This window comes from Ptychodera flava, chromosome 14, assembly GCF_041260155.1.
Source record: "Ptychodera flava strain L36383 chromosome 14, AS_Pfla_20210202, whole genome shotgun sequence".
NCBI lineage: Eukaryota > Metazoa > Hemichordata > Enteropneusta > Ptychoderidae > Ptychodera > Ptychodera flava.
This window is the reverse complement of record NC_091941.1, coordinates 1,961,302-1,989,023: the sequence shown is the minus strand read 5'-3', so window position 1 is coordinate 1,989,023 and position 27,722 is coordinate 1,961,302. Positions and strand designations below refer to the sequence as shown.

General features: G+C 36.5%; 1 protein-coding gene across 1 annotated transcript; it reads right to left on the bottom strand.

Annotated features, from left to right (window-relative positions):
- Positions 1-4,615: 4,615 nt before the first annotated feature.
- Positions 4,616-10,425, bottom strand: LOC139150555 (uncharacterized protein DDB_G0283697-like). Its single transcript, XM_070722992.1, has 3 exons — positions 9,456-10,425; positions 5,392-5,991; positions 4,616-4,716 (listed from the first exon to the last, which is right to left on the bottom strand). Exons 1-3 carry the CDS (start codon positions 10,423-10,425, stop codon positions 4,616-4,618), a joined length of 1,671 nt encoding a protein of 556 aa, XP_070579093.1.
- Between the last annotated feature and the right edge of the window lie 17,297 nt (positions 10,426-27,722).

Below are 27,722 nucleotides of genomic sequence, written 5' to 3'. Positions count from 1 at the left end.
CACTGCATGAACTTGAAATCAATGGTTTTATATATTGATTTTAAGTGATTTTAGAAAAACTGACTTTTCATCGTACATGTGTATAAGATCAAGTATGGTGACCCCATCTTTTTTCTCTAATATTTGATTGTTCTCATATGCAAGCTTCCTATGACCAAAACTCTTCTTAAACTACATTAGAGTCAGAGCTACATGTATCACTCTCACTGCCAGTATGTAGTAGCAGGGCAGTAGTTGTATTAACTTTTTATTTTGACAATATTTTTGTTCAGTTTAAACAATTGCGTTCTTGTTCTACTCCCTACAGCATGTTCAGCTGTCCAGTATTCAGCTTGCAAACACAGCCTACGTGTACTGTGCATTTGTATTATTCAATTATCACCAATATTTAGACTCGGAAAAACGGGCTTTGTTGACAAACTGAATATTGTGTTTTTCAGCATGCTGTAGAGAGACACCAAGAAACTCTGTTTGATACATTGCATAGAAATATTGAACAAATTATCAACAGTTGCAGCTCCTGCCCCATTACAAGGCCAACTTGTTTTACGAAAATTTAATGGCATTCATACATTTTTTGGTTTTTTTTGAGATTAAAGACATAAAATGCGACAAAACGGTTCTAGATTTTGTTTAATTATAACCATTGGACGTCGACGACATCAAAATGTTGGGATTCAAAATATTCAGGTCCCCCCCTATAGGCAGAGCAAAACTTTCAAGTCCCCCCTCGACTACCCCCTTCACCATTTTTGAACGCGGTTTGAGCAGCTGGGGTGTGAATTTAGCTCCCAGTTCCAAGTTCCCAGTTCGAGTAAATACGAATAAGGAGCTGGCTCCCAGTCGGCAGATATCATTGAGATGCGTATGCTTATTGCGTCAGGTATGTATTAAATTATAGTTGGCTGATGATTAAACTGTTTATGGACATACATTGTTTGGTCGTTGGGTTTACGGTACGGATAGAACTTGCCGTCATTTAGATTAGATGTCACGTCCAAGAATTTTGTTATTTTTCTGGTTTGTCTCAATTGTCATCTTCAGCCCCATTTCATGAATTAACTTTGTGATTTCATTTTTCATTTTTCATGAAAAAGGAAATCACAAAGGTAATATATATATATATATATATATATATATATATATATATATATATATATATATATATATATATATATATATATATATTATATAGTTCAGAGGGTTGCCATAAAGCCATTATGTTGATAACCGGGAGGGCATATTGTATACATTTTGTGTGTGCATATATATATATATATATATATATATATATATATATATATATATATATATATATATATATATATGATAAAGCCCGAGTACGAGGGCTCTTCTGGTATATAAAGTCCAACCCAACGATAAAATGTCGAGGCCGCAGGCCGAGACATTTTATCGTAGGGTTGGACTTTATATACCAGAAGAGCCCTCGTACTCGGGCTTTCTCCGACTTAAAAACTATCGCCCCTAACTGATATATTTTCGTTTTCAATGTGTTTACGTCAACCGTCCCCTTTGTCAATGTAAGTAAGTAATTTATTGCGTTTCAAGGCCTTGGGCCCAAATGCAAGGAGAACATCCAGCTCTCAGTAAAGTTATCCATCACACAAAAATACAGACATGAAATAAATGATACAATATTTACAAAATACTCACAAAAATAAATTGAAGATTAAATTCTTCATACTAATAGTTGCAGATGGCTGCTGTTTCACAGCCATGGCTTTGTAGATATATTTACAAATATTCATTAATACCTGGGGATCTTTAGAACTCATAAGCCTTTTGAATTTATCATAGTTTGGATCAAGAAAGGTACATGGTGGTAAAAACTTAACTCTAATACTGTCGTACAATGAACAAATTAACAAAAAGTGATACTCGTCCTCAACGTCACCGGAGTTACAGATCTTACAAAATCTACGTTTCGGTTCTATTCCTTGATGACGACCAACTTCTACCTCTAGAGGGAGAGACGAGCATCGAAAACGAGCTAGTGCGTGTATAAATTTTGCATTACAAGTCAAAGTTAAATACTTTTCAGGTTCAAGAAGACTTTTAAATGTGCAGTAAGTACGTAATTTAGGTTTGCCTGTTGCATTGACTGACCAATGTTGTTTACAAATATCAACCACCCTGGAGTGAAAACAACTGAGAAAAACGTTCTTATTCCCTACTTCCTGAGCAATCCAGGCATAACCAAATCCATATGAATAAAGAATATTTTTAACTGAAGTGATCCATGTGTGCCTTCCTAGGTTATCTAGAATTCTTAGCATATTGTAAGCATGTCTTGGGAGTCTATTTGTAGGCATTTCGATAAGCTTTAGCCAGTAACTTATACATTTGCGTAAAGTATGTGAAAATATCGGCAAACGTCCACATTCCCCTATAACTGCTTCATTAGTAGTATTATTTGGAACCGCCAGTAGTCGTCTGCACCATTTTCTTTGAATTTTTTCAATACTGTCATAGTATTGGAATCCCCAGATTTCTGCACCATAAGTCAAAATTGGTATAATCATCGAATCAAATAGTCTGAAGTGAACCTTAAAAGAAAAACTGTCAAATTTTCTACTAGCTATTGAGAGAACATTCATTGCTTTGTTAGCTTGGCTAGCTAGGGTCGAGACTGCTTTCGACCATACATTCGTAGATGATAATAACAACCCAAGATATTTGTAATAGGGAACTACATCGATTGCAGTATTACCAAAATACCATTTCTCTAGAGGCGACTTCCTACCTGCCTTACGGAAGATAACAACTTTCGTTTTGTTTAAATTAACTTTCATCTGCCAGTGCTTACAGAACTCATGCAAAATGTTAATAAGGTGTTGTAAATTGGCAATCGAATCTGCAAAAATTACAACGTCATCTGCGTAAAAAAGTGCAAATAAGTCGTACATATCTTGTGTCAGTTGTATTCCTATCCGCCCGGCAGAAAACAACATTGAATTGAGTTCTTCTATAAAGAGTGAAAATAAGATCGGACTAAGGATACATCCTTGTCTAACACCGTTAGGGCAGTCAAAATAATCTGAAGTGACATTATTTGATCTGACACACGCTTTGACTCCACTGTACATGGACTGTAATATACGGTACATTTTGTCATTTACACCGAGATATTTCAATTTATACAACAACAAAGAATGGTTAATTGTATCAAACGCCTTTGCAAAGTCAACAAACAAGCAATAAAGTTTCCCTCTTCTGACACTGAGATATTTCTGAATAATGGCATGGAGGACAAATAAATTGTCGACTGTGCTGTGATTTTTACGGAAGCCAGCCTGGCAATCTGAGAGAAGATTCGCGTCTTCTACCCAATTTGTAATTCTCTGATTTAAACAGCAGTGAAAATTTTACCTAATGCATTCAAAAGAGAGATTCCCCTATAATTGTTGACATCGCTTTTGCAACCTTTTTTGAAGAGTGGAATAATTATTGAGATAGACCACTCATGTGGAAAAGTACCGGAGTCAAAAATGAAATTGAACAGTTCAGTTAAAAGAGGCAAAATTACATCACTAGAAAACTTGTAAAACTCGTTGGGGATCCCGTCTGGTCCCGGGGCTTTACCGTCTTTTAGACTCTTCAGGCATTTCAAGACTTCTTCCTCTGTAAATCTAGAATTAAGAGATTCATTGAGGCCTGTATCGGAATTTACTGAATCATCAATATTGTTAAATTCCTCTTCAAGAGAGGTTGACAGAATATGTTCAGTTACTGTGTTATCTATGCTATTAAGTAAAGAACTGAAGTGATTGTACCATGTCTGAATATCAATACTCTCATCTCGGCCACGTCTTTGATTTAGCACTGATTTCAAAGCTGACCAAAAGTCGTTCGCTCCTTTAGAGCAAGCTTCATTTAATTGGCTCCTAATACGGGCCTGGTATTCTCTTTTACTGTCTCTACAAATATGTCTAAATCTGGCTTTAGCTGTCATGTAATCATTTAAAACAGCATTTGAACCAACATCTCTGAAAAGTTTTAGTTTCGCATACATGACACGTTTCGACTCAGTACACGCCCTATCAAACCATTGTGGCTGACTGCCAGTATGTTGAATGGTTTACTTTTGCAGAGACCTTCAGAGCCAGCGGACATTAGCGCTTCATTCAGCTTACCAATGGTGTCTTGAAAATTGGGCAAAGAATTTTTCGCTTTTTGCAATAATGACTGGACGCTTGCAGACATAATATTTGGCCGAAAAGAATTCTTACAATTTTCTGTCCAGCGAAAGCGGACAGATCCAGAAGTTGAAGTGGACGGATGTTTTTTATTCTGATGCAAATGAGTGTTGGCTGCCTCCAGTCTGCAAATGAGTGGAAAATGGTCAGATTCAACCGTGGCAATACATTAAAATAAGTGACGTAACTAAACATTTCAGATGACGAAATTATATAATCGACCACGCTACAGCCATTGGATGTCACACAAGTGACATTCCCAGCTTTATCGTCGTGTAAGCGACCATTCAAAACGTGGATGTCAAAACACTTGCATAACTTTAACATATCTCTTCCTGCTTCATTAACATGCTCGTCTTTGGAATTTCTTTCCATCTGGAAAGTATCTGGTTCATAGTCTAAAATATGATTGGTACATGTCTGATTGAGTCATCAACGATAAAATCTGAGAGTGACCCAGTTCTGGCGTTAAAATCACCACCCAGCAAAACCAGTGATTCTGGATTGAAAGAACGTACGGTTATAAATAATTCAAATGCATCGAATTTGTCTGTCTTATCGTCTGGTTTAAAGTAACAGCAGCTATAGAGAACGTCGTTGTTGAAAGGAAAGAGCGTTTTATTGAGATGAAGAAAAATGCAATTTTCATTAGAACTCTTTATTTCCTTGACTTTGTTTGCAATATTACGGTGAACGTAACCCGCATTTCCCCCACACGGACGTCCTCTCTGGCTGCGTCTAAAAGCTGGAAATTTATAAGAAACATAACTATCTAAGAAGTCGACAGAGTCTGTATCGCAACAGAAAGTTTCTACCAACCCAATTATGTCAAAATGTTTACAAAATGTAAGAAATTCAGAAACTGAGCGTTTAGCCTTTAAACCCCTGATATTCCAGAACAGAAATGAAATGTCAGTTTTCTTTAGGCCCTGGCCGTATCCCTATGGAGTGAGCGTGTGTGACTTCACGACTTGCCCCGTTGATTCATCGACTTTATAAATGGTCTTCTGGCCGTTAGCTGCGGTATGTATCAGTTTATCAAAACGGACGAGCGCTTTAGAACCAACATGTTCGTCTAGCAGGATTTTACGGCGGGTCAGCAATTTGGCGCGAATATTACGGACTCTCTTCGTGAAGTCTTCGCCAATACTGATACTAGAGTTGCGTAATTTACTTGCCTTCGAAAGAATAAGGACTTTGTCTTTGAACTTTGTCAGCATTGCTATGATCGGCTTTGCTCCACGTGTTAACGGAGCGTAGTTCAAACGGTGGCACCTTTCGAACTGAATATCTTCTGAAATTTCCAGCTCATTTTTCAGCACATCTTTGACTTTCTCCTCAGCTTCTTCCCAAGTTTCATGAGCGTTTCCTTGTTCCAAGCCGTAGAACAATAAATTGTTCCTTCGACTCTGGTTCTCAAGCTTGTCTTTGTCTCGTTGGATTTGTTCATTTTCTCGTTTCAGACCTGCAATTACTTCTTTAAATTCGTCGTAAGATTTCTGTTTTGATTCGAGTTCTGAAATTCTTACTCTGTTATGGTCAGTCGACTCTCGTAATTCGTTCATTTCGTCTTCTATATTGTCCATTCGAGACTGCAATCTGTCAAGTTTAGCGTTCATTTCCCTCGAATCATGGAGAAGTATATCGAGTCTTCCTACGATACCTGCGATATCATTTTTTTGTAGCAGAATCTTCTCCCGAACATGTGCTCTGATTACCGGAACGGAGATTAGGACCTGGATTTCTCTCCACATTTCCACCGATGACAAGTAGACTGAGAAGGCAAAGCTTTATAGTCAATGACAGCTTGCAATTGACCAGAGGTATCTGCAGGGCGGCCATCTTTGGGAGAGTTTGCTGACGTGTCGGGTCGCCGCCAGCAAATTTCCCGATTTTCACGCGATACTGTTCCGTGGCGATCCCCATTTCCCTGCGAGTACTTCAAACAGGTATTCTTGACGTTCAGGCAACTTCAAACACCACCAAAGAAACCTTTTGAGACACTTATCTGGACAAAGTTACGGAGCTGACTATTACACGTCTGCACTGTGCGACGCTCCCATTGTTCTCCCTTTGTCACTGTAACATGTTTAGGATATGAATTAAAACTTTTATTTGTGAAATAGCCTTCCAATGTAATGGAACATCCTATAAATGCCCTAGGGCACATTAGTAGGGATTTTAGGTCACGTGACATTTGTGTTGAACGTACGCGTTCGATGCAGGTCTAGTCCGAACTTTCGTGTTAATTCTTAAATAGACCAAATAATCAGAGAAAATGAAACTGTTGTGTTGAAGATTATTATTTTAACTTCATTTTGGGAAATTTTCACTTTTGTACTACGATAAATGGCAAAACAGCACGACTACAAACTCACGCGTACCGGCGATTTTGGCGTCCATTATGAGCGTTGTGCCGTGACCTCAAATGTCCCGCGAAGGAGATCGAACATATACCTCTTTGATAGGCTCTCCGCATGACTTATTCTGATCGCATCACTATTTTTTAGGGTTGGTACGAAAGTAGAGATCATGGGCTTCATTTTGAGGGGGCGAACGTTAAAATCGGCCGAGAAAAACTCAATCTGTGATCAAACTTTGTGTTTCGTTTGTGTTTTTTTGAAAGAAAATCTTGATTTCCTTAAACGTTCGGCCCCAAAATTAATTTTATGATAAATATTAATTGTAATTCTGCAATAATTACGAGTCTGACGATGCGAAAATGATGCTTAAGGCCCTTTTTAGCGAGTATGGTTTCACCCGAACTTTACATCCGGGCACTCCCAGGAATCACATACAAGTAATCGGCGCATTCGCCGCATGTTCTGTGTCAGGAGGTCTAAGCTGAGTTCCGACGTTCATGATTTTGCAGCTTGATTTGTCTGATTTCTAATCTAACGCAGGATCTAGAGAAATATACTTTACCCTTTCAAACGTTATCTTGTTCGAAGTAGTTTGACTTCCGGGTGATATTTTTCGATAGACACTGAGAAGTTGTCAAGCCAGCACTGCACTGCAGTGTACAACTGTAGGCATACGCACGTGTACCACACTTTGCCGATACTATACTGAAATTTTAGTTTCGATCTTTTAATAGTTCCCGAGAAGGGGACTATTTTGGTTTTCTCTGAAGAACAAGGCCATAGATCATTAATTTGTTCTTTCCTCATTGATGGTGTCCCTGACTTTGGAAAAGTTGTATTTATACTGGTTTGTATTTTGGACCGCTGACTTCGACATGTTCGAGGGTCTATGTTATTTCGGGGGCAGCTTAACTTTACATCCAAATGCAGTTGTTCATTCTATAAATGCGTGTTGCTGTTTTACGGCATTGACAAAGGGTTGAGAACGAAGTTTTTTGACTTTTTGGAAAAGTTCTTGCAATTGTTTTAACTTAAAATCTACATTAATCAGACATATTTCATAATCATTTAATAACAGTTGTAATCACACAAAATAAATTTAAAAAAATTTCGAAGTTCAAATTAAAAAAAATCTAAAAAAAATTTTTGTTAAATTCAAATCAAGTTCTAAAATGTCACAGGTATCATTTGATTGTTTACAGGTTGTTTATTTGTTTACCTTGTAAATATAAGTCTAAATAACTGTTTTCATATATGCAAAGTAAATATGATGGAATATGATTATCATATTTCTGTTGATGTTCACTAGACATAATGCATACAGCGATCAATGTCACAGGTATCATTTGATTTTTTACAGGTATTGTTTATTTGTTTACCTAGTAAACAGCATTCTAAATAACCTTTTTCATTTATAAAAATTAAAAACCATTGAAAATTTCGTCAGCAATATCCACAAAAAATTTCATCAATTTTCAATAAGAAATGCTTGAGTTATTGCAAAAAGCACAAGAAATTGCAATTCTAGTTTTCTCAAACGATGTTCAAAATGGGGTCACCTGGTGGTTATGATAACTACAGGTGTCTACCATGGCATAATTTCTAAATGGGAAGAAGTTTTTATCAAATTCAACAGGACATATCTCTGCATGTACTGAATCGATTTTCATCAAACAAAATGCAATCAATTGGTCTTGAAGAGAGCTTTCTTTTGATATATAATTTATTATTATTGTAGCTGTCTATCAATTTCATGTAAAATCCCTAACATTAGTTTAAATGCCCTAGGGCACATTAGTTTATGTTTGTACCACAGCAGATGTTGTGTTGCAGCTGGTTTCCGTTGTGTTACCAAATTTGAATATTAAAACGTACCAGATGTCTACAGAATATGACATGTTCACTTTTGATTGGATAGTACTTTACTATGGCGCTGTCATTCGTTTCTGGAATTTGGTGACCAAGGCTTTACGAGTAGATAAACCACCCTGAATTGAGCACTCTGATTGGTCAATCAACAGTAGATAGTTTTTAAATATATATATATATATATATATATATATATATATATATATATATATATATATATATATATATATATATATATATATATATATATATATATCGAAGTATACAGATGTCCTCGTGGGAAATTACAGCTCGAGCAACATAATTTTTTTTCCTAGTTTAAATGTAAATTTCAGTTAAGAAGTGCGAATTTTCATCACTTGATGCAATGAGATCAAGGAAACCAGCGGGAGACAGCCGTGGATACTTGAGCTTGTCAACATAAAACTTGAATTATTAGTATCACTCCAGATGGAGTGTTCTCACTTTCTGATATTTTTTCGTTTTTTTTCTGCCGTTGTGAATCTTGAATTCTATATTTGAAATGTATACTGTGTACATTACACACACACACGCACACACACACACACACACACACACACACACATATATATATATATATATATATATATATATATATATATATATATATATATATATATATATAGTAGAAACTAAATTGAAAAACACACAACTACATCTGAGTGTTTCTGCACAGCAAATTTTTGGGGCTTGAAAAAATGACCCATGTAGGACTTGAACCCACGTCCCCCGAATTCAGTTGGGATGCTCTACCAACTGAGCTAACGGATCAGTTCAAGTTGGTTTGACGTGCGCCGTCCTGTTGGCCTTTTTTCTTCCCCAATGAGCCCTCAGATTTACACTGGTTATTCTCTCGAAAGAGTTGTGTTTTTAAGGAATCGTAAATATGTAACTAGAAACGTGATAATGAAATATGACAGGTTCCCCAGTGTTGTGTAGCGTGGAAATTTTAAAGTAGAAACTAAATTGAAAAACACACAACTACATCTGAGTGTCTCTGCACAGCAAATTTTTGGAGCTTGAAAAAATGACACCTGCTTTCTATCCTCATCCATCACTACATCCTTATTCTCTCCTCTCTTTTCATCTTTACTCTCGTTTATTCTATCTTCACCTTCAGTTTTCTCTTCATTATGTTGATCCTCATAATCAGTTTTCTCTACATCATCTCTGTCTCCAAATGTCTGTCCGTCACTACTGTCACCAGATGCACGTCCATCATCACTATCTTCATTTGTCAGTCCAACATCACTGTCTTCCTTTGTCTGTTCATCGTCTCTGTCTTCATTTGTCTGTTCATCGCCTCTGTCCTCATTTGTCTGTTCATCGTCTCTGTCCTCATTTGTCTGTTCATCATCGTTGTCTTCATTTGTCCGTCCATCATCTCGGTCTCCAAATGCATCTCTGTCTCTAAACTTCTGTTCATCATTTCTGTCTTCATTTGTCTGAATATCACCTTTGTCTTGTTTCTTCTGTTCGTTGATTTTGTCTTTATTGTTCTGTCCATCATCTCTGTCTTCAAACATATGACCGTCATCTCTATCTTCGCTCTTCTGTACATTATTTCCATCTTTACTTGTTTGTCTATCATTTGTATCTTCTGCCTTCCGTCCTTCATCTCTATCTTCAACGTTCTGCAAATTATCCCTATCTACCGATACAGTCTTCTCTACACTATTTCTATCACCAATCACCTGTCCATCACCTCCATTGGTCCTTTGTACACCGTCTCTATCCTCAGCCTTTTCTGTTTGTTTAACATTACTTATATTTGGAATCAAAAGATGTCGTTTCTTGAAGGGTAGGTTCTTGTCTGCAAGCTTACCGTATATAGTTTGTGTTCTGCTAACAACATCCTCCTTCTGTTTGATAGATCTTCCTGTATCATTAATATCAAATTCCTGGCTGTTAAACCGTTTTGGTTTTTTGCGTTTACGTTGGGAACGTCTCACCATCTGAAAATAAAATATGGAAACTAATTTTTTGAATCAAAAATAGAAAGAAAGGAAAGGCAGTACATTTATTCATTTAGTATATATCACATATGACTGACAATAATATTGTTTTCCATAGAATACCACGATGAAAGGATCTTTGTAAACGCAAATATTTTACCCACAACTTTGGTGTAACATTCAGTATATGGTAAAACTTTAACAAGTCATTCTCAGTGACAAAGTCCATATTTTATATATTATTTATAAACAAAGTGTCGTACATATCATCTGAAATGTACATGTACAATGCAGTCGATACATCATCCTTTGAGAGGTCCCTGTCATTATTCAAAACGATTTGTGCCAAGCAACTTGAAAAATGAAATATTAAAATGACAAATAAAAAAAAGCATCAAGGGCACTATGCTCTCGGTTAAAATTAATAATACAAGAATGCATAACAGACGTCCGGTCCCACGATAGAACCTGTCGGACAATCATTTTCGAGAAAAAGACATTTTACCCGAAAAAAAAGCAAATTCCACTACAATTTAAACATATCTTACTAATGTTGCCATAAGAAACCTGAACAAAAAATTCCAAAATAATTAGACAAGAAGTTAAACGAAAACAAGATTTTTTAAAAACAAAAACAGCTGATATTTTCCAAAGAAATAAAAATATACAAATTCAACTACATTTTCACCCTAAATTCGGTCACCCTAAGGAGCTTGCATAACATGTGTCAAAGCAATTGGACATGTGGTTTCAGAAAAAAATAGATTTTGACCAAAAAACAGCAAAAATTGACCCGAAATACAAATGGGACATTTCATCAAATTTTGACTAGATCCTACTCAGCTAGAAATCTGAAAACCAAACTTCAAAGCAATCTAAAAAGAAGTTTTTGGTAAACACATTTTTACCGACATGGCTTGCCTGAACATTAAAATATGCAACCTCAACCATAATTTGGACAAGTCTTGCATAAATCATGCCATGGAACCAATAGCCCACTAGTCGCTTCGTGTTTTTCTTGTCGAAAGATTCTTAACCATTTCTGAGGTCCGCTGTTATTCTGCTTTCCCTACCGTCCGTATATTTACGCTAAACTATAAAATTCGGTTACCTCTCGCCAAGCTATGGGCCAACGCGATCAAATGGCTTACGCATTCACTCCAAACACGCCATATCAGGCGGAACAAAGTTGCCGAAATTTAATCATTTTATTATAACATAATTAAGCCGATAGACTTGGAGCAAGTCAAGAGCAATCAGTTAAGCAGAGTTTCAGAGGAAGGATTTTTTGACAAAAGCCCCAAAAATGCAGGTATTCAATTTCACCATAATAAGAACTTGATAAAATAAAATAAAATATCATTGATATTTAATAATAAGAACTAATCTTGTGCAAGTCATTCTGAGGAACCAGATAACAAATTTAGAAGCAAAAGGACAAGAATGTTCAGATAAGAAGAGCTTTTGACCAAAATTAAGAAAAGGGCCAACAAATTTAGGAATAGTATAAAATGTATGAACAATAGAAAAATGTTTCACAAACCCTTATTGCCCATATTTATATAATAAATAAGTGTTCCATTTATACAGGTACAATTGCTGGTGACATTTCAGATCACCTGTCAGTCTTTGCTATATTAAAAAAAATGTTTTCAAATGGAACTGTTTATGGCAAAGTTTTTTACAGCAATTACAAATATTTCAGATTGGAAGATTTCAGAAGTTTTTAATGTTGACAAGTCTTGATGTGAAGAAGGCAACCGGTTATGACGACTTACCTGCAAAACTTACTGTCAATGGAGCAGAGTATACTGCACAACCTCTTTGTTGTATTTTTAATCTTTCTTTTAAATATTGTAAGTTTCCTGATGCACTCAAAATAGCAAGAGTGGTTCCTATCTTTATAAAGGGTTCGAGGGACATACCGGGAAACTATCGTCCTTGCAATCTCGGTATTGCCGCTTATTAGTAAAATTCTTGAAAAGACTGTGAATAACCAATTGGTTGGCTATTTGAATAAACATGTTTTTTTTTCTACAAGCATCAGTTTTTCCGAGAAGAACACGGTGCCAAACTTTCTCTTATTAGTTCAATGAATAATTTAATTAAACAAGTCGACCAAGGGATCTACCATCGGGATTATTATTGATTTCGCCAAGGCATTCAATACGATAGATCATTCTAGTCTCCTCTAAAACTTCAACATTCCACTACATTGGTTTACAGACTACTTAAATAATAGGTCACAGTATGTTTTGTTGATGGATATATGTCTCAACATTTACTAATTACGTGTGGAGTACCCAAGGGCTCTGTACTTGACCCTACACTATTTTTTATGTACATCAATGACCTTCATAATTCTGCAAAAGTTGTTGACTTGTCTTTAGGCTTTTTGCCGATGATTCCAACTTTTTCACGTGAAACACGCACTGTAAATCTGTCTTTTGTGGATGTACATTTACAAGACGTTGTTCAATGGTGCGATGCTAATAAGCTGACAGCTAATATAAGTAAGACAAAGTATGTGCTTTTTCACAGCAATCGTAACTCTGTAACATTACAAGGTAATTTCTATGTAAAGAATGCTATCATAGAAGAAGTTCCATAAGCATCTTTTGTTGGGGTTGTTTTTGAAAAACAATTGACATGGAAATTTCATATCAATGAGATAAATAATAGTATACGAAAAAAGTAGGAATCATGTTTAGGCAAAAAATTATGTACCACAGCAAATTTTATTACTGCTCTACAAAGCTTTTATTGAACCAAATATTAGATATGGTCTTGAGGTGTGGGGATCCGAAGTACGTATCAATCATACTTACATCAGATTTTTATCACCCAAAAATGCTGGTACGAATAATTACGTTTTCTAGATTTCGGGAGACTACTGCACCTTTATTCTTCAGACTAGGTATACTGGATGTCTGTAAACTTCATAAATTACTTCTAGGAAAGTTCATGTTTGATTTGCATCATCAAAATATACCACACAATTTGAGAGACTACTTCAGACTAGCTGATCATTGCTATAACACTCGATTTAAACTAGGTCAAAACTTGTCTTTACCAAAAGTACGTACATTTCAATTTCATATGTAGGTGCCAAAGTCTAGAATAACCTACCACATATTGTCAAACAAAGAGCAACAAGATACATGTCCAACCGCTAATTGTTCACTGAAAAACGGAGACATGGACTTCTCAGTAATTCTAAAAAAAACTAGACTGTAAAACTTGTCACAGCTAACCTTCAACTCAAATCTCACTGAATGCGACAAATAATGTGACTAAAATTGTCCTTAATTTTTGATGGCGTAAAATATATGTACCACCACTGATCTTCTTACACTGTCAGCCACCACCTTGTTTTGCGCCCTAAACGGCGGAAGACGCACATTAACTACGTTGCTGAAGTTAGTGTCGGTTTCGTTTTCGGGTTCGAGTTATTGATCGTAACTTTGCATTTCTAGTATATTTTCCCCGCATTTTCGGATAATCGAAAGAAGTGTTTGTTATTAAAGATCGTTTGTCCACATCACCCGGCTCCAAAAACTCATACGTTTTATACAGTATAGATACTTGCCCGAAAAATTGGAAAATATGGCATTATCCTCTAATTTCCTTAAGAGGGCGCTCTTTGTCGGTTTGATTGCTTTGTCATTGCGTGGTACAGAACTTAATCAGATCTAAATATATGACATTAAACTGGTCCAATAATCATTTTCCATTCAAGGTAATACATTACCAGGTCCATGGGACATTTGAGATTTACAAATTCAAGTAGGACCATCCTGAACCACTGATAGTTAGTTGTGGTACCAGGTGTCCGGAATGGGTAAGCGTACCCTGCTAGCATGCTACACCCGTCAGGATTGGTCCCAAAATTGTCTAATATTGTATGAAGTGATACAGTATATGAATCACTGTAATAAGTCAAAGCCGGGAATGCTGTCGCTAGTCATTTGAGTGACCGAGGTGTCATATTTGGCCACAATGTCATTATATCGACCGTAGAACTTTTTGAAAGTCCTCACGAGTCTTTTGGATGTATATCCCTGTCTCACTAGTTTTGATACTAATAAGGGACCGTTCAGTTTTTACGGCTGGGGGGGCGGCAAAATCCAGGGGGGGGGGGTCATCATAATTTTGGAATCCAAGAAGGGGGGGTCATCACTTTTTCACTGGTAGGAAAGGGGGGTCACCACATTTTCAAAAACATAATACCTACAATAAAGTCCACTTTATGCCATGGCCATGATTGACCCTCTTTACCGCGGGCCGCCTTCGGCGGCCCAATACAATAAATATACTTTATGTATTACCCATGACCCTCTTAGCGGGCAGACGCCTTTGGCGGCCCACTCCAATTAGGTTTACTTCATGCAATGGCCATGATCGACCCTCTTTTTACCAGTGGGCACCTTTGTTGCCCACTAGAATAAAGTTGACTTTACGTAATGGCCCATGACCCTCTTAACCGGAGGGCTGCCTTTGGCAAACCACTCCAATAAAGTTTACTTTATACAATGTCCATGGACATAAGTTGTCTATGGAAATGAAGTTAAAAATTGCCTTACAGTCGTCCTAATTAACAGACGTTTGCATGGATGTGGCTGAGAAGTTTGTACACTGGCATCTCTGCTACACGAATAAAGTGCGCCGCGTACCAGAGTTCAAATCCAAACCGTGCGGGTAAATTTGACATATGGGTTTTGGTTATTTTTCAGTGGGGGGGGGGGGGGTCATCAAATTTTTTCGTCTGACAAAGGGGGGGTCATCATTTTTTCGCGAAAAATGCAGGGGGGGTCATCAATTTTTTTGAACACCGGCGACAAGATTTTGCCGCCCCCCCGGCCGTAAAAACTGAACGGTCCCTAAGCTGTGTCTCATTTGAAAATCCGCGTAGGAATCACAAGCCCTACAATATCTGAGAAGTTGAGACACATACACACCATAAGCAGGTGCAGATGGAATATTACTTGATAAGTGGGGATAATTTATGATTTCAAAATCAAAATCATCCCTTTTGTCATACAGCTTAGTGTGTAGCCCATTAGTACCCACTTGAAGCTGAGTTCCTACTCTCAGTTGTTTCTTTGATTTCCAATTCATCAGGGTAAATATGATGTAAGTAATTTGATATGTCTGGATTGTTTAGACTAATCAGATCATCAATATGTCTGTGCGTGTTGTTAAAACGCCTTGCAAGTTTTTTAGACCCTGCTTTGTAGAGAGATTGTAGGAACTCTGCTTCATATGAATAGAGAAATAAGTCAGCAAGAAGTGGTGCACAATTTGTACCCATTGGTATGCCGATAGATTGTTGAAAGGTTATACCACCAAAGGTTGTCATGAAAATTTAACATTATTAAAAGACAAATGCACCCAATAACTAAAAGGTCAATATTCACAAACCTACCAACTATGAACAAAACAAACTAGTCAACATAATATCGCACTCTTCAGCTGATAAATGCACCCCCATCAGGTAGTTAGCTCTTCGCTTTTTGTCAAAATTATGAAGAAATTGTGTGTTGATAAAAAAATTAAGCATGAAAATTAAAGACTGGTGAATCACTCTTCTTACTTTCAGGTATTTAAATTGCTAAAAGATAAAAATAAATGAGCATTGCCGAAAATGCCTAACTACTTTCAGTCTCTTGAACCCGAGTCCTAAATCGAATCCGAAACCGACAGTAACTGCAGCAACGTCATCAACATTTCAAAGTGTCCATCGCTGTACCCGGTTCTTGATCAGCACCACCGTTATGGTGTCTGCACTGTCTGATGATTGCTCAGAACTACTGCCCCGTGGTGCACGGCTAGCGTTTGTAGGTCTGATTACAATTTCTCACGGAACCTTGATTGAGAGACCAGTCGCCATCTCAAAGAATTCGATGATTCCAGCACAAATAAGGAAGCTGTCATTGTTTAAGCTTACCTTTTGGGATGATCAGAGGCATTAAACTAGAAACTCTAAATTCTGAGGACTCCCTCCCCCGCTGAGCATGCGGAGTGACACCCTTTGCTGTTTCCCTCTCAACTGGAACAATTACATCTCAATACATGAGTTTGTATAAATTACTGATATGGTAGTGTTATGTATCTTTCAACTCTAGCTTCACCCTGCTAGGTGATCATCAGTTGCATCATGATGGTTTACGGATGAAAAAAACACAGTTGTTGACACGGTGTCTGCTCACATTTGTGGAATGCTTAAATAATAAATCAGTAATTTGAAAACTTCTTGTAAACATTGAGTCCGGATACTTCCATGCCACAAAGTTAGAAAGTACTTTAAATGATGTACCGTAAAGTATTTATAAATTATGCTAAATTTTGCTCAGTGTGAGTTGAGTTGGTCAAGCAAATGACTGCATATTTCACTAAATTCAAAACTTAAACAACTTTTCAAGAAAAGCAACAAAAAAAATTCCAAGATTTTCCTCATTCGAAATAAAGAATTTATCTAATGTTTACATAACTGCCATGCCCCGAAATTACTGTGTAAACACTGCTAACAGCTGGACACAATTGTCTAAACCCTATGGGTGCATGCTGTAATTTTTCCCGCCAAAATTTTAGTGCAACATTTTGCCAGTTTTTATGATTTTTTCCCCAATAATCAGTGCCCAACAGAATAGAGAGTAGATATTTCTCATGCATGATCGGGCGATCAGTGTGTTTTCCAAAGTCCTTGAACTTATCCCAATCAATCGTTGAGAAAGTTATCTCATTACGTCTGATGCTAAGTTTTGCTTCGAAAAGAAACATGGTACTGACATGTGTATCTTTCTTTTGAAAGAAACCATACGTTACTATAAGACTAGGGGCAGTTCAGTATTTGTTGTTTTCTCGATGCGGAAAAGGATTTTGACAAATAAGCAAACCATATGACTCTCATCAAGAAACTGATTGAAAGACGCGTTCCGCTTTTCATTGTACATCTGCTTTGATTTTGGTGTTCATCTCAAAGATTTTGTATAGGTTGGGGAAATTCGATTTCTTCCTTTTTAGTATAACGAATGCAGTTCGCCAAGGAGGAATCATGTCACTTCTTCTTGTTAATGTTTATATGGACGATCTAAACACGTCATTGTCTAGCAGTGGTATTGGATATGAAATAAGCGGTGTTTCTGTAATTAATCTGTCTTATCACAGACAAATACAGGGACAGACTGGCAACGGGTATTGTTCAAGGTGTGAAGCGCTTACGTAAGCCCTCCATGTTCGCCTCGCCTCAGGTAGCTCTCGCCTCTCTTTTCCGAAGAGTGCCGACCATGCATCCTTCGGTAATTTCAGGATTTTCGCCAATTTTTAAGCGAAAATATGTTTGGCAAAGTTTGTGTTGTTGCTGTCGTGTGGTGCTGAGCGGAATTGGCGTGCTGGCGAAAACGGGAAAGTTTTGAGCTTCGGGAAAGTGAGTTTTACCATTTAAAAAATTCCTCTCACATTTTTATGAATATATAATGAGTGTGTTTGAACCAAATTTGAAAGTCTTTTATCGATACTGTCTGGTTTTACTCAATGGTTTACGGTCAGTCATATTGTCTTTTAAAAGTTGGTCATGGAAGGACGTGTTTATGAAACTGCTGGCGTGTTATGTTTTGATTGGCGTGAAGCAGTGTTTCTGCCCTGAGAGCTCACAAAGTAAGTATGGTTGCTACGCGACTGGCAACACGATGCCATCTCGTCGTACTTTTCGCATAATCTTGTACAATTATCAACCACGAACAAAGTCTCCAAAAAATCTACACCTGTGAAGCTCATTTTAATATGAAAAGGCCATAGTCTACCGAGACGACCAAGAAACAAAAGGCATGCCGCGTTGCTAGTCTGTCTTTCTATTTGTCTGCGGTCTTATGCAGGTGATATGTGTTTACTTGCGCAATCATCAAGGGACTGAGAAAACTTGCAAAAACTTGTGAGCAATATGCCTTAGAACATGACATACTTTGCAATGTCCAGAAGACAAAATGCATGAATATTAAATGTAGTGAAATACTCTGCCGAATTCCACCTGTTGGAATAAGAGGTAACACAATACATTTGTCAGTAAGTTTACATATCTGGGCAATACCCTATTACATAACCTAACGGACGATGGTGATAATATTTCTCAGTGAAGAGCAACTGTACCTTTGGCGTAAAACATCGACTTTTTAATGTTTTTTGAAACAATGTCGATCATGTGCAATTATAGTGTTTTGTCTTCGGTTCATAACATACACGTCTGTCATAATGCGTATGCTGCTGCGGTTGCCACGAAATGCCAGTGCTTCATCTTCGTTTGTGATAAATAATGTTAATAACTTTTCAGTATTGAGAAGAAAAGCAGTTTTTAGCTTTGTGAACCGGCTTCATTACAGTGAAGTGATTAGCTATAAACCATGTATACCTAATATGTACCTATTCAGAGTAAGTAGGAAAAAAGTACCGGTACTACCTATTTTGCTCGTTTTCAATTGTGTACAATCAAGTTCAGAACTGGTACTTTTCTGGTTTATCAGAAACGTACCAATCCGTGACTTAGTATTTTTGTGAATTAGAGATCCTTTGAAACTGCATGTGAACAGTCAAGTTGAGAAGTGGTAGTTTTCTGATATACCAGAATCACACTATTTTAGCTTTATGCATTTTCAATATAAATTCATTAAGTATGCATAATTTATATCGCTGAATAGATACCATGAGTTCAATTTTGGTACAGTATATCAACAGGTACAAGAAAAGCGTCCATTAGGCCAAGAAAATAAAAAAGTTTGTTTTTCATCTAGACATATTTCAAAATTGATGCGGTGACGCGGTTATTTTTTTACACTCAATTTTTCTTTATTCTCCATTCAACAAGATTGCGGAAAAACCATGAAAACAACATAAGAATGCACGCAGAGATAAATGCACGGCAGTGTTAATTTATTATTTTTGTATAGCAACAGTTCTGCGGTTTGACTTTTAGTGCAGCAATGCACAGTTTTGACAGTGTTATATAAAAGTGACACATGTGTACAGTTGTGAATGGAATGTTAGTGTCCATTATTTTATTTACAGTTCTGTTTTATACAGCACTATGTTATGCACTATTGTTGCATATTTTTGCGTGTATTTTTTATTTTATTTCCTTATGAGCAGACAAAAAGGTTGAAACGGCGAGTCTGAATTGACAGGCAAGAGGATGAAAAAAAATCATTTTTCTTGGCTTTATGGATTATAGTTCTACATGGGAAAGCAATGGATGCATGTCACTGCACACAGTGAAGTATGTGGATTCAATAAAAGCAATAAAATTTCAATTTCCTGTATTATTGTTCTGCTGGTTTATATTTTCCATTATAAATGTAATGACAATCCTTTCAACTATGTATAAAATATGAAGTCTTCAGACTTGTCCTGATGTGTTGAAGTTTGTAATTAGACTTATGTTTACCTATTTTAGTTTTCCGCATTGAGAGTAAACGCCATAAAGTTGAAACTTGGAATATCAGTCGTTAGAATGACAGTAAAACGGTTCCTTATTCGCATTCGCTAAATCTGGGTACTGGGGGCCAGCTCCTTATTCATATTTGGTCAAACTGGGAACTGGGAGCCAGCTCCTTAATATTTGCATTACTCCAACTGGGAACTGGGAGCTAACTTCACACCCCAGCTCCTAAGGCCTATTGGTATTTAAGCTTACTCGAACTGGGAACTGGGAGCTAACTTCACACCATTATTCGCATTTACTGGAACTGGGAACTGGCAGCTAACTTCACACACCTTTTCAGATGAGCGAGAAGTACATGTAAATAGCGCCACCCAGGAACCGGCCGGCTGCTGGAGAAAATGGCATCGTGCTTACCGGGTGCTTGTGCTCGATGCACCTCGGTAGGAACAATGGTGTGCGATCAGTTGCCCCATAGCCTGCATGTAAATTCTGCTTGTAATCAGCATTAATGCTTCGCAGTTTGTTCTCACAAATGTGAGGTTTGTGCTTCAAGGTGCTTTGTGTTCGCAACCTCCGAGATTTAATCCTACAAAACACCTGATCACGACTTACCTTGAAATTTAATCTTTTGCACTGAAAATAACTGCAATGAAACCATGCACATCTAAATCGGTTGCAATATCCATTTGTTGTTCCGAGTATGCCTCAATAAACAACAAATCACATAAATATTCATGACGCAAGCAAATATTTCTTACGGATGTCCAGGAACACAGCAGGCACTCAATTGGCTGGATCATCTGCAGACTGCTGAATGCCTGCTTGCGCAGTCCCTCCAGCAAGTTCTGCACCTTGCGATGGGTCCATATATCTGGTGTTGGTGGTTTTCTAATGGGTTACTGTCTTTACGTGCTGATTTATACTTCATCGACTTTTCGCCCAAGGTATTACTACTCTTGTAGCACTAGTGTGCAGTGCATCGAGAATGCAATCAGGCAAATTATCCAGAAATCTGGTTGTTGTTGTTTTTATTGGGTCAAATCATGATAGTGTCCTTGTAGTGTTTCTTACAACATCTAAGCTTACATTACATTTGAAACAACAACACAATAAGCGTAGTTATATTCGTTGAATTTTTTGGTCAACAACAACAACACTAAACATATCAACAACACAAACAACAACACCAACCAGATTTCTGGATTCTCTGTGGTATTAACATCTATGGTCAGTCACCAAACATAAGTGCAGCATTAAAGGGAAAATGTCAGCCATTAAATTATCATGAATTTTGTTTGTACGAGACATTACTTATATTGTTTGAGATGTTGAAAGATACTGAATAAATGCGTGACCATATTTGATCCTGATTTTAGACACGATACATGAAACAGTGGTGAAAATGAATTAATGGTCATGACCATTAATTCATTTTTGCAATGGTTTCATTTGTCTAAAACCGGGGTTGAATATATGGTCACCCATTTATTCAGTATCTTTCAACATGTCAAACAATTTCGCATCAAATAAAATTGATGAAAAATGTCCGACTTTGTCCCTTTAACTAGTGATATTTATCACCTAACTCTCTCATTAGACCGAAAAATTTAATGTTAAGCAGACTTGGCTCTGGCTTGCTTAAACATGCTTGCCTAGTTGGTTTTGGTCTGAGATGGAAATAATTCTGGCTATTAAAATTTGGATCAGGGCCAAGTAATGATTTCAAGGTGGTTACAGGTGATCGATTGTTGATTTCAGACCAAGAAAATTAGCCAAGTACCACTGAAGTTTACTGGTACACTCAAGCTCTGACACTCTGGTATTATGCCCTCATAGCCAAGCAGTTCAGATCACTTTTTGTGACCGCTAGATGCAATCTATAGCCTTGTTCACGGTTACAGGTTGGTTACTAAATATAGCTGTACGCGCGCGACATCGGACACGCAGCTTGAAATGCGGACAAATTTTATCAATGTTGCATGCGTGGCTGTTTTTGCAGCTTGTACTCGGAGTCGTGAATATGTTTTTTAGTATTCACTGTTACACTAGCAGTCGCCCACTGAGATGTATTTTCGTCGTTCTTGCATGCGTAATTTCAAAAGCGTAATCTAAAAAATCGGACAAATATTTATTTTTGCATATTAATGAGAGAACAGTGACGTAAACTGTGAACGGCCCTATTCAGTCCATATTCTGGTTCAATAATGACTTTCTCTGATGGCTTTCAAATTTGACACATCACTTCACAGGGATGTTCTTATGTAACGTTTGAGCTAGCATTAAGTTGTATATTGTAATTGTTGAGAATTTTTCATCCGTACCTATACCATATGCTTTCTATTGGGTTCAGTGATCATGACATTCTTTGGACGATTTTGTCAATTTAGTCCTTGTGCTGTCTTAACTCAAATTTGCTTGCTTTCTGTCGTGAGTTTGTCAAATGTTCTATTTTTCTAATTATTTTTCGTCAAAACATTAATTGAACATTCATTTCAGTTGCCTTTGTGTTGATTTTCATGTACTACACAAACAGCATTTCCATTCATTGTTTACAGTGAAAATTACAATTAACAGTGGAGCTTTACCAGCCCCTGTAAGTTCCTTGTCTATCTTTAAAGTTTTAATCAAGACAAACAGGGTCAGAAGATAGTAATAATAACACCATTTTTATTTTACAAGTTGTAAAAGTTATAAGCATACAATTTGATATGCCCGTAACATCTAGAGCAGTAATGGTTACAAGCTGGGGAACTACAACCACACAAAGAAACTTCGCAAAAAACCCAAAAACCTTTATTGAATAATGTCACATGTACATTGTTCATATGTACAAGCTAAGTCCTCTTTGGAAAGTAAAATTGCTACAGATAAAATGGGAGTGGGTCAATTCACAAACGGTGTCTACAGAAAGCATATTTCACAATGCAAGATAGAAAATTCCACCAATAAAATCATTAGTTTGTGATTACTCATCATTGGTCAAATTCAAGAAGTGTGCATTCTCTCTTACATCTTTCTCTTTTCATCTGTACACATTAATGAGATCTAATTACTATGGCAACAAGGTGATGTGTATCATGCTTATTTTTAATCTCTTTTTTTGGTTTTCTGTGATCATGCCCCCTTGGCATCAAGTTGTCTATGTGTGCAATGAAGAATTTGTAGTTATTAACGATGATTTTGGAAAAATTCAAAATACAGAGAATGAAAATGTACATAAGAAACGACATAAATACTGTAATAATAAACAGAGAAAATGTTGTACACACTAACACACTTTCTCTCTTTCTCTCTCTTGGTGTTTACTTAAATATTTAAATTATTTACATGAATAAGTTACTATCACTAATTGTTTATGTTACAATAAAGATTACTTATATCTCTACTTCTGTGTTGGCTATATACACACCTTTTATTATTTTTAAAGCCTCTGAACATTTTTCCCAAGAAAGTTACTGTCTTGAAAACTTTTTCAGAGCAAAAAGAAGAAGTTTTGTTCAATATTTTCTGCCATTATGTGGCATTTCTATGCACAATATCACAATTCTCCATTGACATGCAAATTATAACCTTTAAACTCAAGTTGCTGGTGGAAAACTTCCTGAGGATTAAGTATTCTAGCGGTTCCTATCTTTGTTTTTGTTCGTTATGTTTTGTTTGTTTTTTATGTACCACTCAAGCAACTGAATGACCAATGTGCCAAACAAACGTCTGTAAAAATTCTCAAAATCCCAACATTCGGAAAACAGTGAGCATGGATTTTATTTATTCCACCTGAAAATTACTACAATCAACTGCAGATTAATTTACAAGTACATGAAAGATTGAACAATAGTAATTTATTTTGTTTGTTTTTTTTGCAAGGTGACCTGTTCAATTCAACAACATACTGCTCTGATAGAAAAAACAACAGAGGCTTAAGTCAAATCCTATTTACAATTTTGCCGGTAAAATACAAATCATTCATACATGCTGAAAAAATGCATTATTTTGTGCTTACAGAATAATTGCCAATCAAATGTGAAATATTTCTAGTTTACATGTGATGGTGCTTTTGCAAATTTTGAAATACAAAATTTATTTTGTGTTTGAAGAGTGTCATGTCGTTAAACGTTACGATAGCATGAGCGTTACTGAAACCAAAACTGGTGATATTCTGAGTGATATTCTCAGTCTTGTGTGATAATTCTACTGATGCTGAACGCACTAAAATTTGTCCAAAATGTTCCTAGCATGGATTACAATGACAAGTTATAGAGGATCACTGACTTCGTCTACAGAAGCTCTTTAAAATAGAATTCTCTGGAGGTATACATCACTTTATTTCATGTGATTATCACAGTACTGATATATTCATCATCTTTTCTCAGCAAAATCTAGAGGTAATTTAGTGTTCTATTTCAACTCCAACAAGAAGGGACAATCCAGTAACAGATGTGAAGGGGTGACCTTTGAGAGATATTTCAGCAGGTCAGTATGTGACAGAAGAATCGCTATCTGGGAAGAAAGCTCAGGGACAACATGTGTTTGTCCACCGCACTGCCATTCCTTGCTTTGTATCCCTAGGATTTTGAACCTTCAGAAAAAAGGCAACACTGATTAAATTCATAGTGAAGTCACTGTGTGAAGAGAATATAAATAATTCAGAGCTTGCACATTTAAGTCTGAAGTAGAGCAAAGAAAACAACAACACAACAATGCTAAAACTGAAACTATGGAGAGAGTTGAAAGGAAATGACGGAGAAGAAAGGGAAAAACACTGAGCTGATTCAAATCTTTTTTACAGAGGTAAATTTATAAAGTTGTCACCTTGCAAACTTTCAACAAATCACTTGTACGCTGAGTTTTGCTAACACAATAAGCAGTAACTTAGAGGAGCCAGCCAGTGGACCATCTGAGTCACTCAAAAAAGAAAGGCCACAAGAAGCTATCATAAAATTCATAAAATGCATCCACATCTATGGTAGTGTCATAGAAAACAGTTTGCAAGAAAATTAATTCCATTGTAAGAAAAACCAACGATTTCATTTTACAAAGACATTCAATCTGAGGGCAAAGGTCCTGGGGCAGTCTCTTGAAGTCATAATATATTTTTATATAATTTTTTTTTTTATTATTTTATTTGATTTGTACATTATTTTCACACATGCACATTTTGAAATGCACCCTGTCAATATGACAAAGTAGTCAACACCAGCCATGCAAGGTCTTCATAATTTAAAAGACTCTCAATTTTTTTTTCATTTACTGATTCATGAAATAGTTAAAATCTAATTTTAACAAACAAGACAACATTCATGCAAAGAAAAGTGAAGTTCCTTTGCTGTATCAACGGACACAATCTAGACACTTAAAGATGGTATTGACAAACTACAATCAAATTTACATATTTACTGATTTTCAAGAAGAGATCTCTTGAAGGGCACTAGAAGTATATCAATTCATTGCTTTGAAAATTCTTGTCTAGATATAACAGCAATACAGCATACATGAATGTGTTCAAAAGATTTCCTGTACACATCTATAAAGAAAGCACCAAGGTGTGGGATGTTCCCAAGTGATGTTTGTGAAAAAGAACAGTACATTTTATTGTAATTCTGTCTCCTGGCAACTGAAAACTGTCATTTGGCTCCCTGTACGTACCGAGTGTAGTCTGAACAAAGCCTCTGGTTCTTTGCCATGTCTCACTCCTGAATCAAATTTGTTTCTGGCTGGCAGTACACACCACAAAAATTCAAAACACAACTCTTTTGCGTAAACTTTCAACATGGCAGTTTCAAATTATTCCCTTTTAAAGTGAAGAAGAAAATTTGGGGTCGCTGTGCAAAAATTGGTTCTAGAAAAACAAATTACCTGATATTACTAACACTTGAAATTCAAATGGCCACATGTGATAACTGTATTCAGAAAAATTAAATTTTCTATTTTAACTGATATAGGCCTATGAAAACCTTATTTACTCCAGGAGCTTCTCAGTGAGCTCCAACAAGTAGTAGATGGTGCCTCCTGCCTTAAACACAGTCATACACATCGGTAACATTTGCATCATGAATTAGCTACCTGTTGTTGATACTGTTAGTCTGGACTATGCTGAGACGAAACCTTTCAAAATGAGTGAAAAACCAACAGAAAAACCTTTGTTGTTGAGTCAAATTCTCATTAACTCATTGTCATATATGATATAGTTAAAAACAGAATCAGTACAGCATGTAAGGCTAGCTATGTAATCCCAAACTTTCCAAACTACACTGTGTACTATCCATCACGGCAGTAACTCTTGTTTTTATGAATCAGAATATTTTGATGATAAATTCACTGGCATCCAGATATCTACAATTTTGTGGGGGCTAGTTTTCGCACTTTAAAAAAGGGTGCCAATCTGTTTCCAAACCGTATTCAATGATTTATAACATCAAAACTGTATCTCATATGCACTGCACATCTTAATGTATCAACACAACAGCAATATATACTGTGATCCATATTGAGGTTGATACATTATTATATTTATTATTATATTATGTTGCTCATTATCAATAATTGTAAAAGGGGATGTAATGAGGCTGTCTACTGAAACTTGGTCTACAGGATTGCCGTATAACATCACTCATCAAAACATATTTGCTCAATCAAGAGAGAGAAGAGTTCTAAAGAATTAGAATAAGATTTGTGTAACGATCAAATGTCTTTTGATGTTGATTTTCAGCATCCGAACTGAATTTCTAATGACTGGCTAGAAATGAAATGTATCCTAACTGTTCTGGGATCTGATACAACACACCACTTGGGAACAAACTTGAAAAAGACTGATGCAAACAGCATGATCCTGAAATTTTTTTTGGTTATTTATTTTTTTGCTGTAGCTTCCGACTACGCTGACAAAGTGTGCTGAAGTAGAATTACACCAAGGAAAGAAAGATCCATTTTATTAAGCATGTTGCTAAGCAACAAATGGTACATGTACCAGTTAATATAAATGATACATTGGAGCGTATCTTGGCATGCATTATGTGTATTTGTCTGGCTTTGGTGTCTAAAATCTTATGAGACTTGCTCACCGATAATCAACGTAATAGAGTTGATCCTATCCTTCATGATTAGGATCCAAATATATCTAATCTCCACTGATCAGATACCGAGACTAGCTTTTTTTGAAATTGGGCAGAATAAAAAGCAGTGATAAGCTGTAATGATGGCCATAACGTTCTCCTTACTCGTCCCCTTTTTTAATGCTATATGTTAAAAACATTTTCATGTTAGAAACAGGCTGTTGCTTCAAAGACTTTTCCTTCTTTTCCATTGTTTTGTAGACACTGTAGTCAGTCTAATATTTCACATTGATGAGATAGGATTTTTTCCATACTGTTGATGCTAATGCACCGAAGACTGCATTTTCAAAATCAATAAATTGCAAAGCAGTTTGAATACAGTTAAATATGCAAAACCATTATCCAGTGGAACTACACAGATGTCACTTGAATTTCAAAGTAGGTTTGTTCGACCCATATAACCTATTTCCTGGAATCTGGTATCAATATTAACTTATTGGACTTATTTCACTACCGAGGTTCATTCTCTATGCTACCAAAAAGTCTGCCGTGAGTTACTTAAAATTCTTGACATATACATCTTGTTTCCAGAGTGATGTGAGAATTTTCATTCAAGTTTCACATAGAGTGTTTCACCTTCATGACAGCTGTTGCAATCATATTACCCCTCCGTTCTTTCGATTTGGTTAAGTCTAGGAGACAAGGGGGTTCATGCCTATGTCGAGCATCTGGAGATTCTACCATCAGATGTCAAATCATGGCATCTCCATCAAATATATACATTTATAAATTCAATTGAAATTCTACTGAACAAACTA

What these genes read in the sequence shown, in the direction of transcription:
- LOC139150555 (XM_070722992.1), bottom strand. Translation starts at nt 10,425, where the DNA reads ATGGTGAGACGTTCCCAACGTAAACGCAAAAAACCAAAACGGTTTAAC. An exon ending in CTGTGCAGAGACACTCAGAT is followed by an intron (nt 5,992 to 9,455) that starts GTAGTTGTGTGT and finishes TTGCCTTCTCAG; the next exon opens with TCTACTTGTCATCGGTGGAA. An exon ending in CCTTATTCTTTCGAAGGCAA is followed by an intron (nt 4,717 to 5,391) that starts GTAAATTACGCA and finishes CTTTCAATCCAG; the next exon opens with AATCACTGGTTTTGCTGGGT.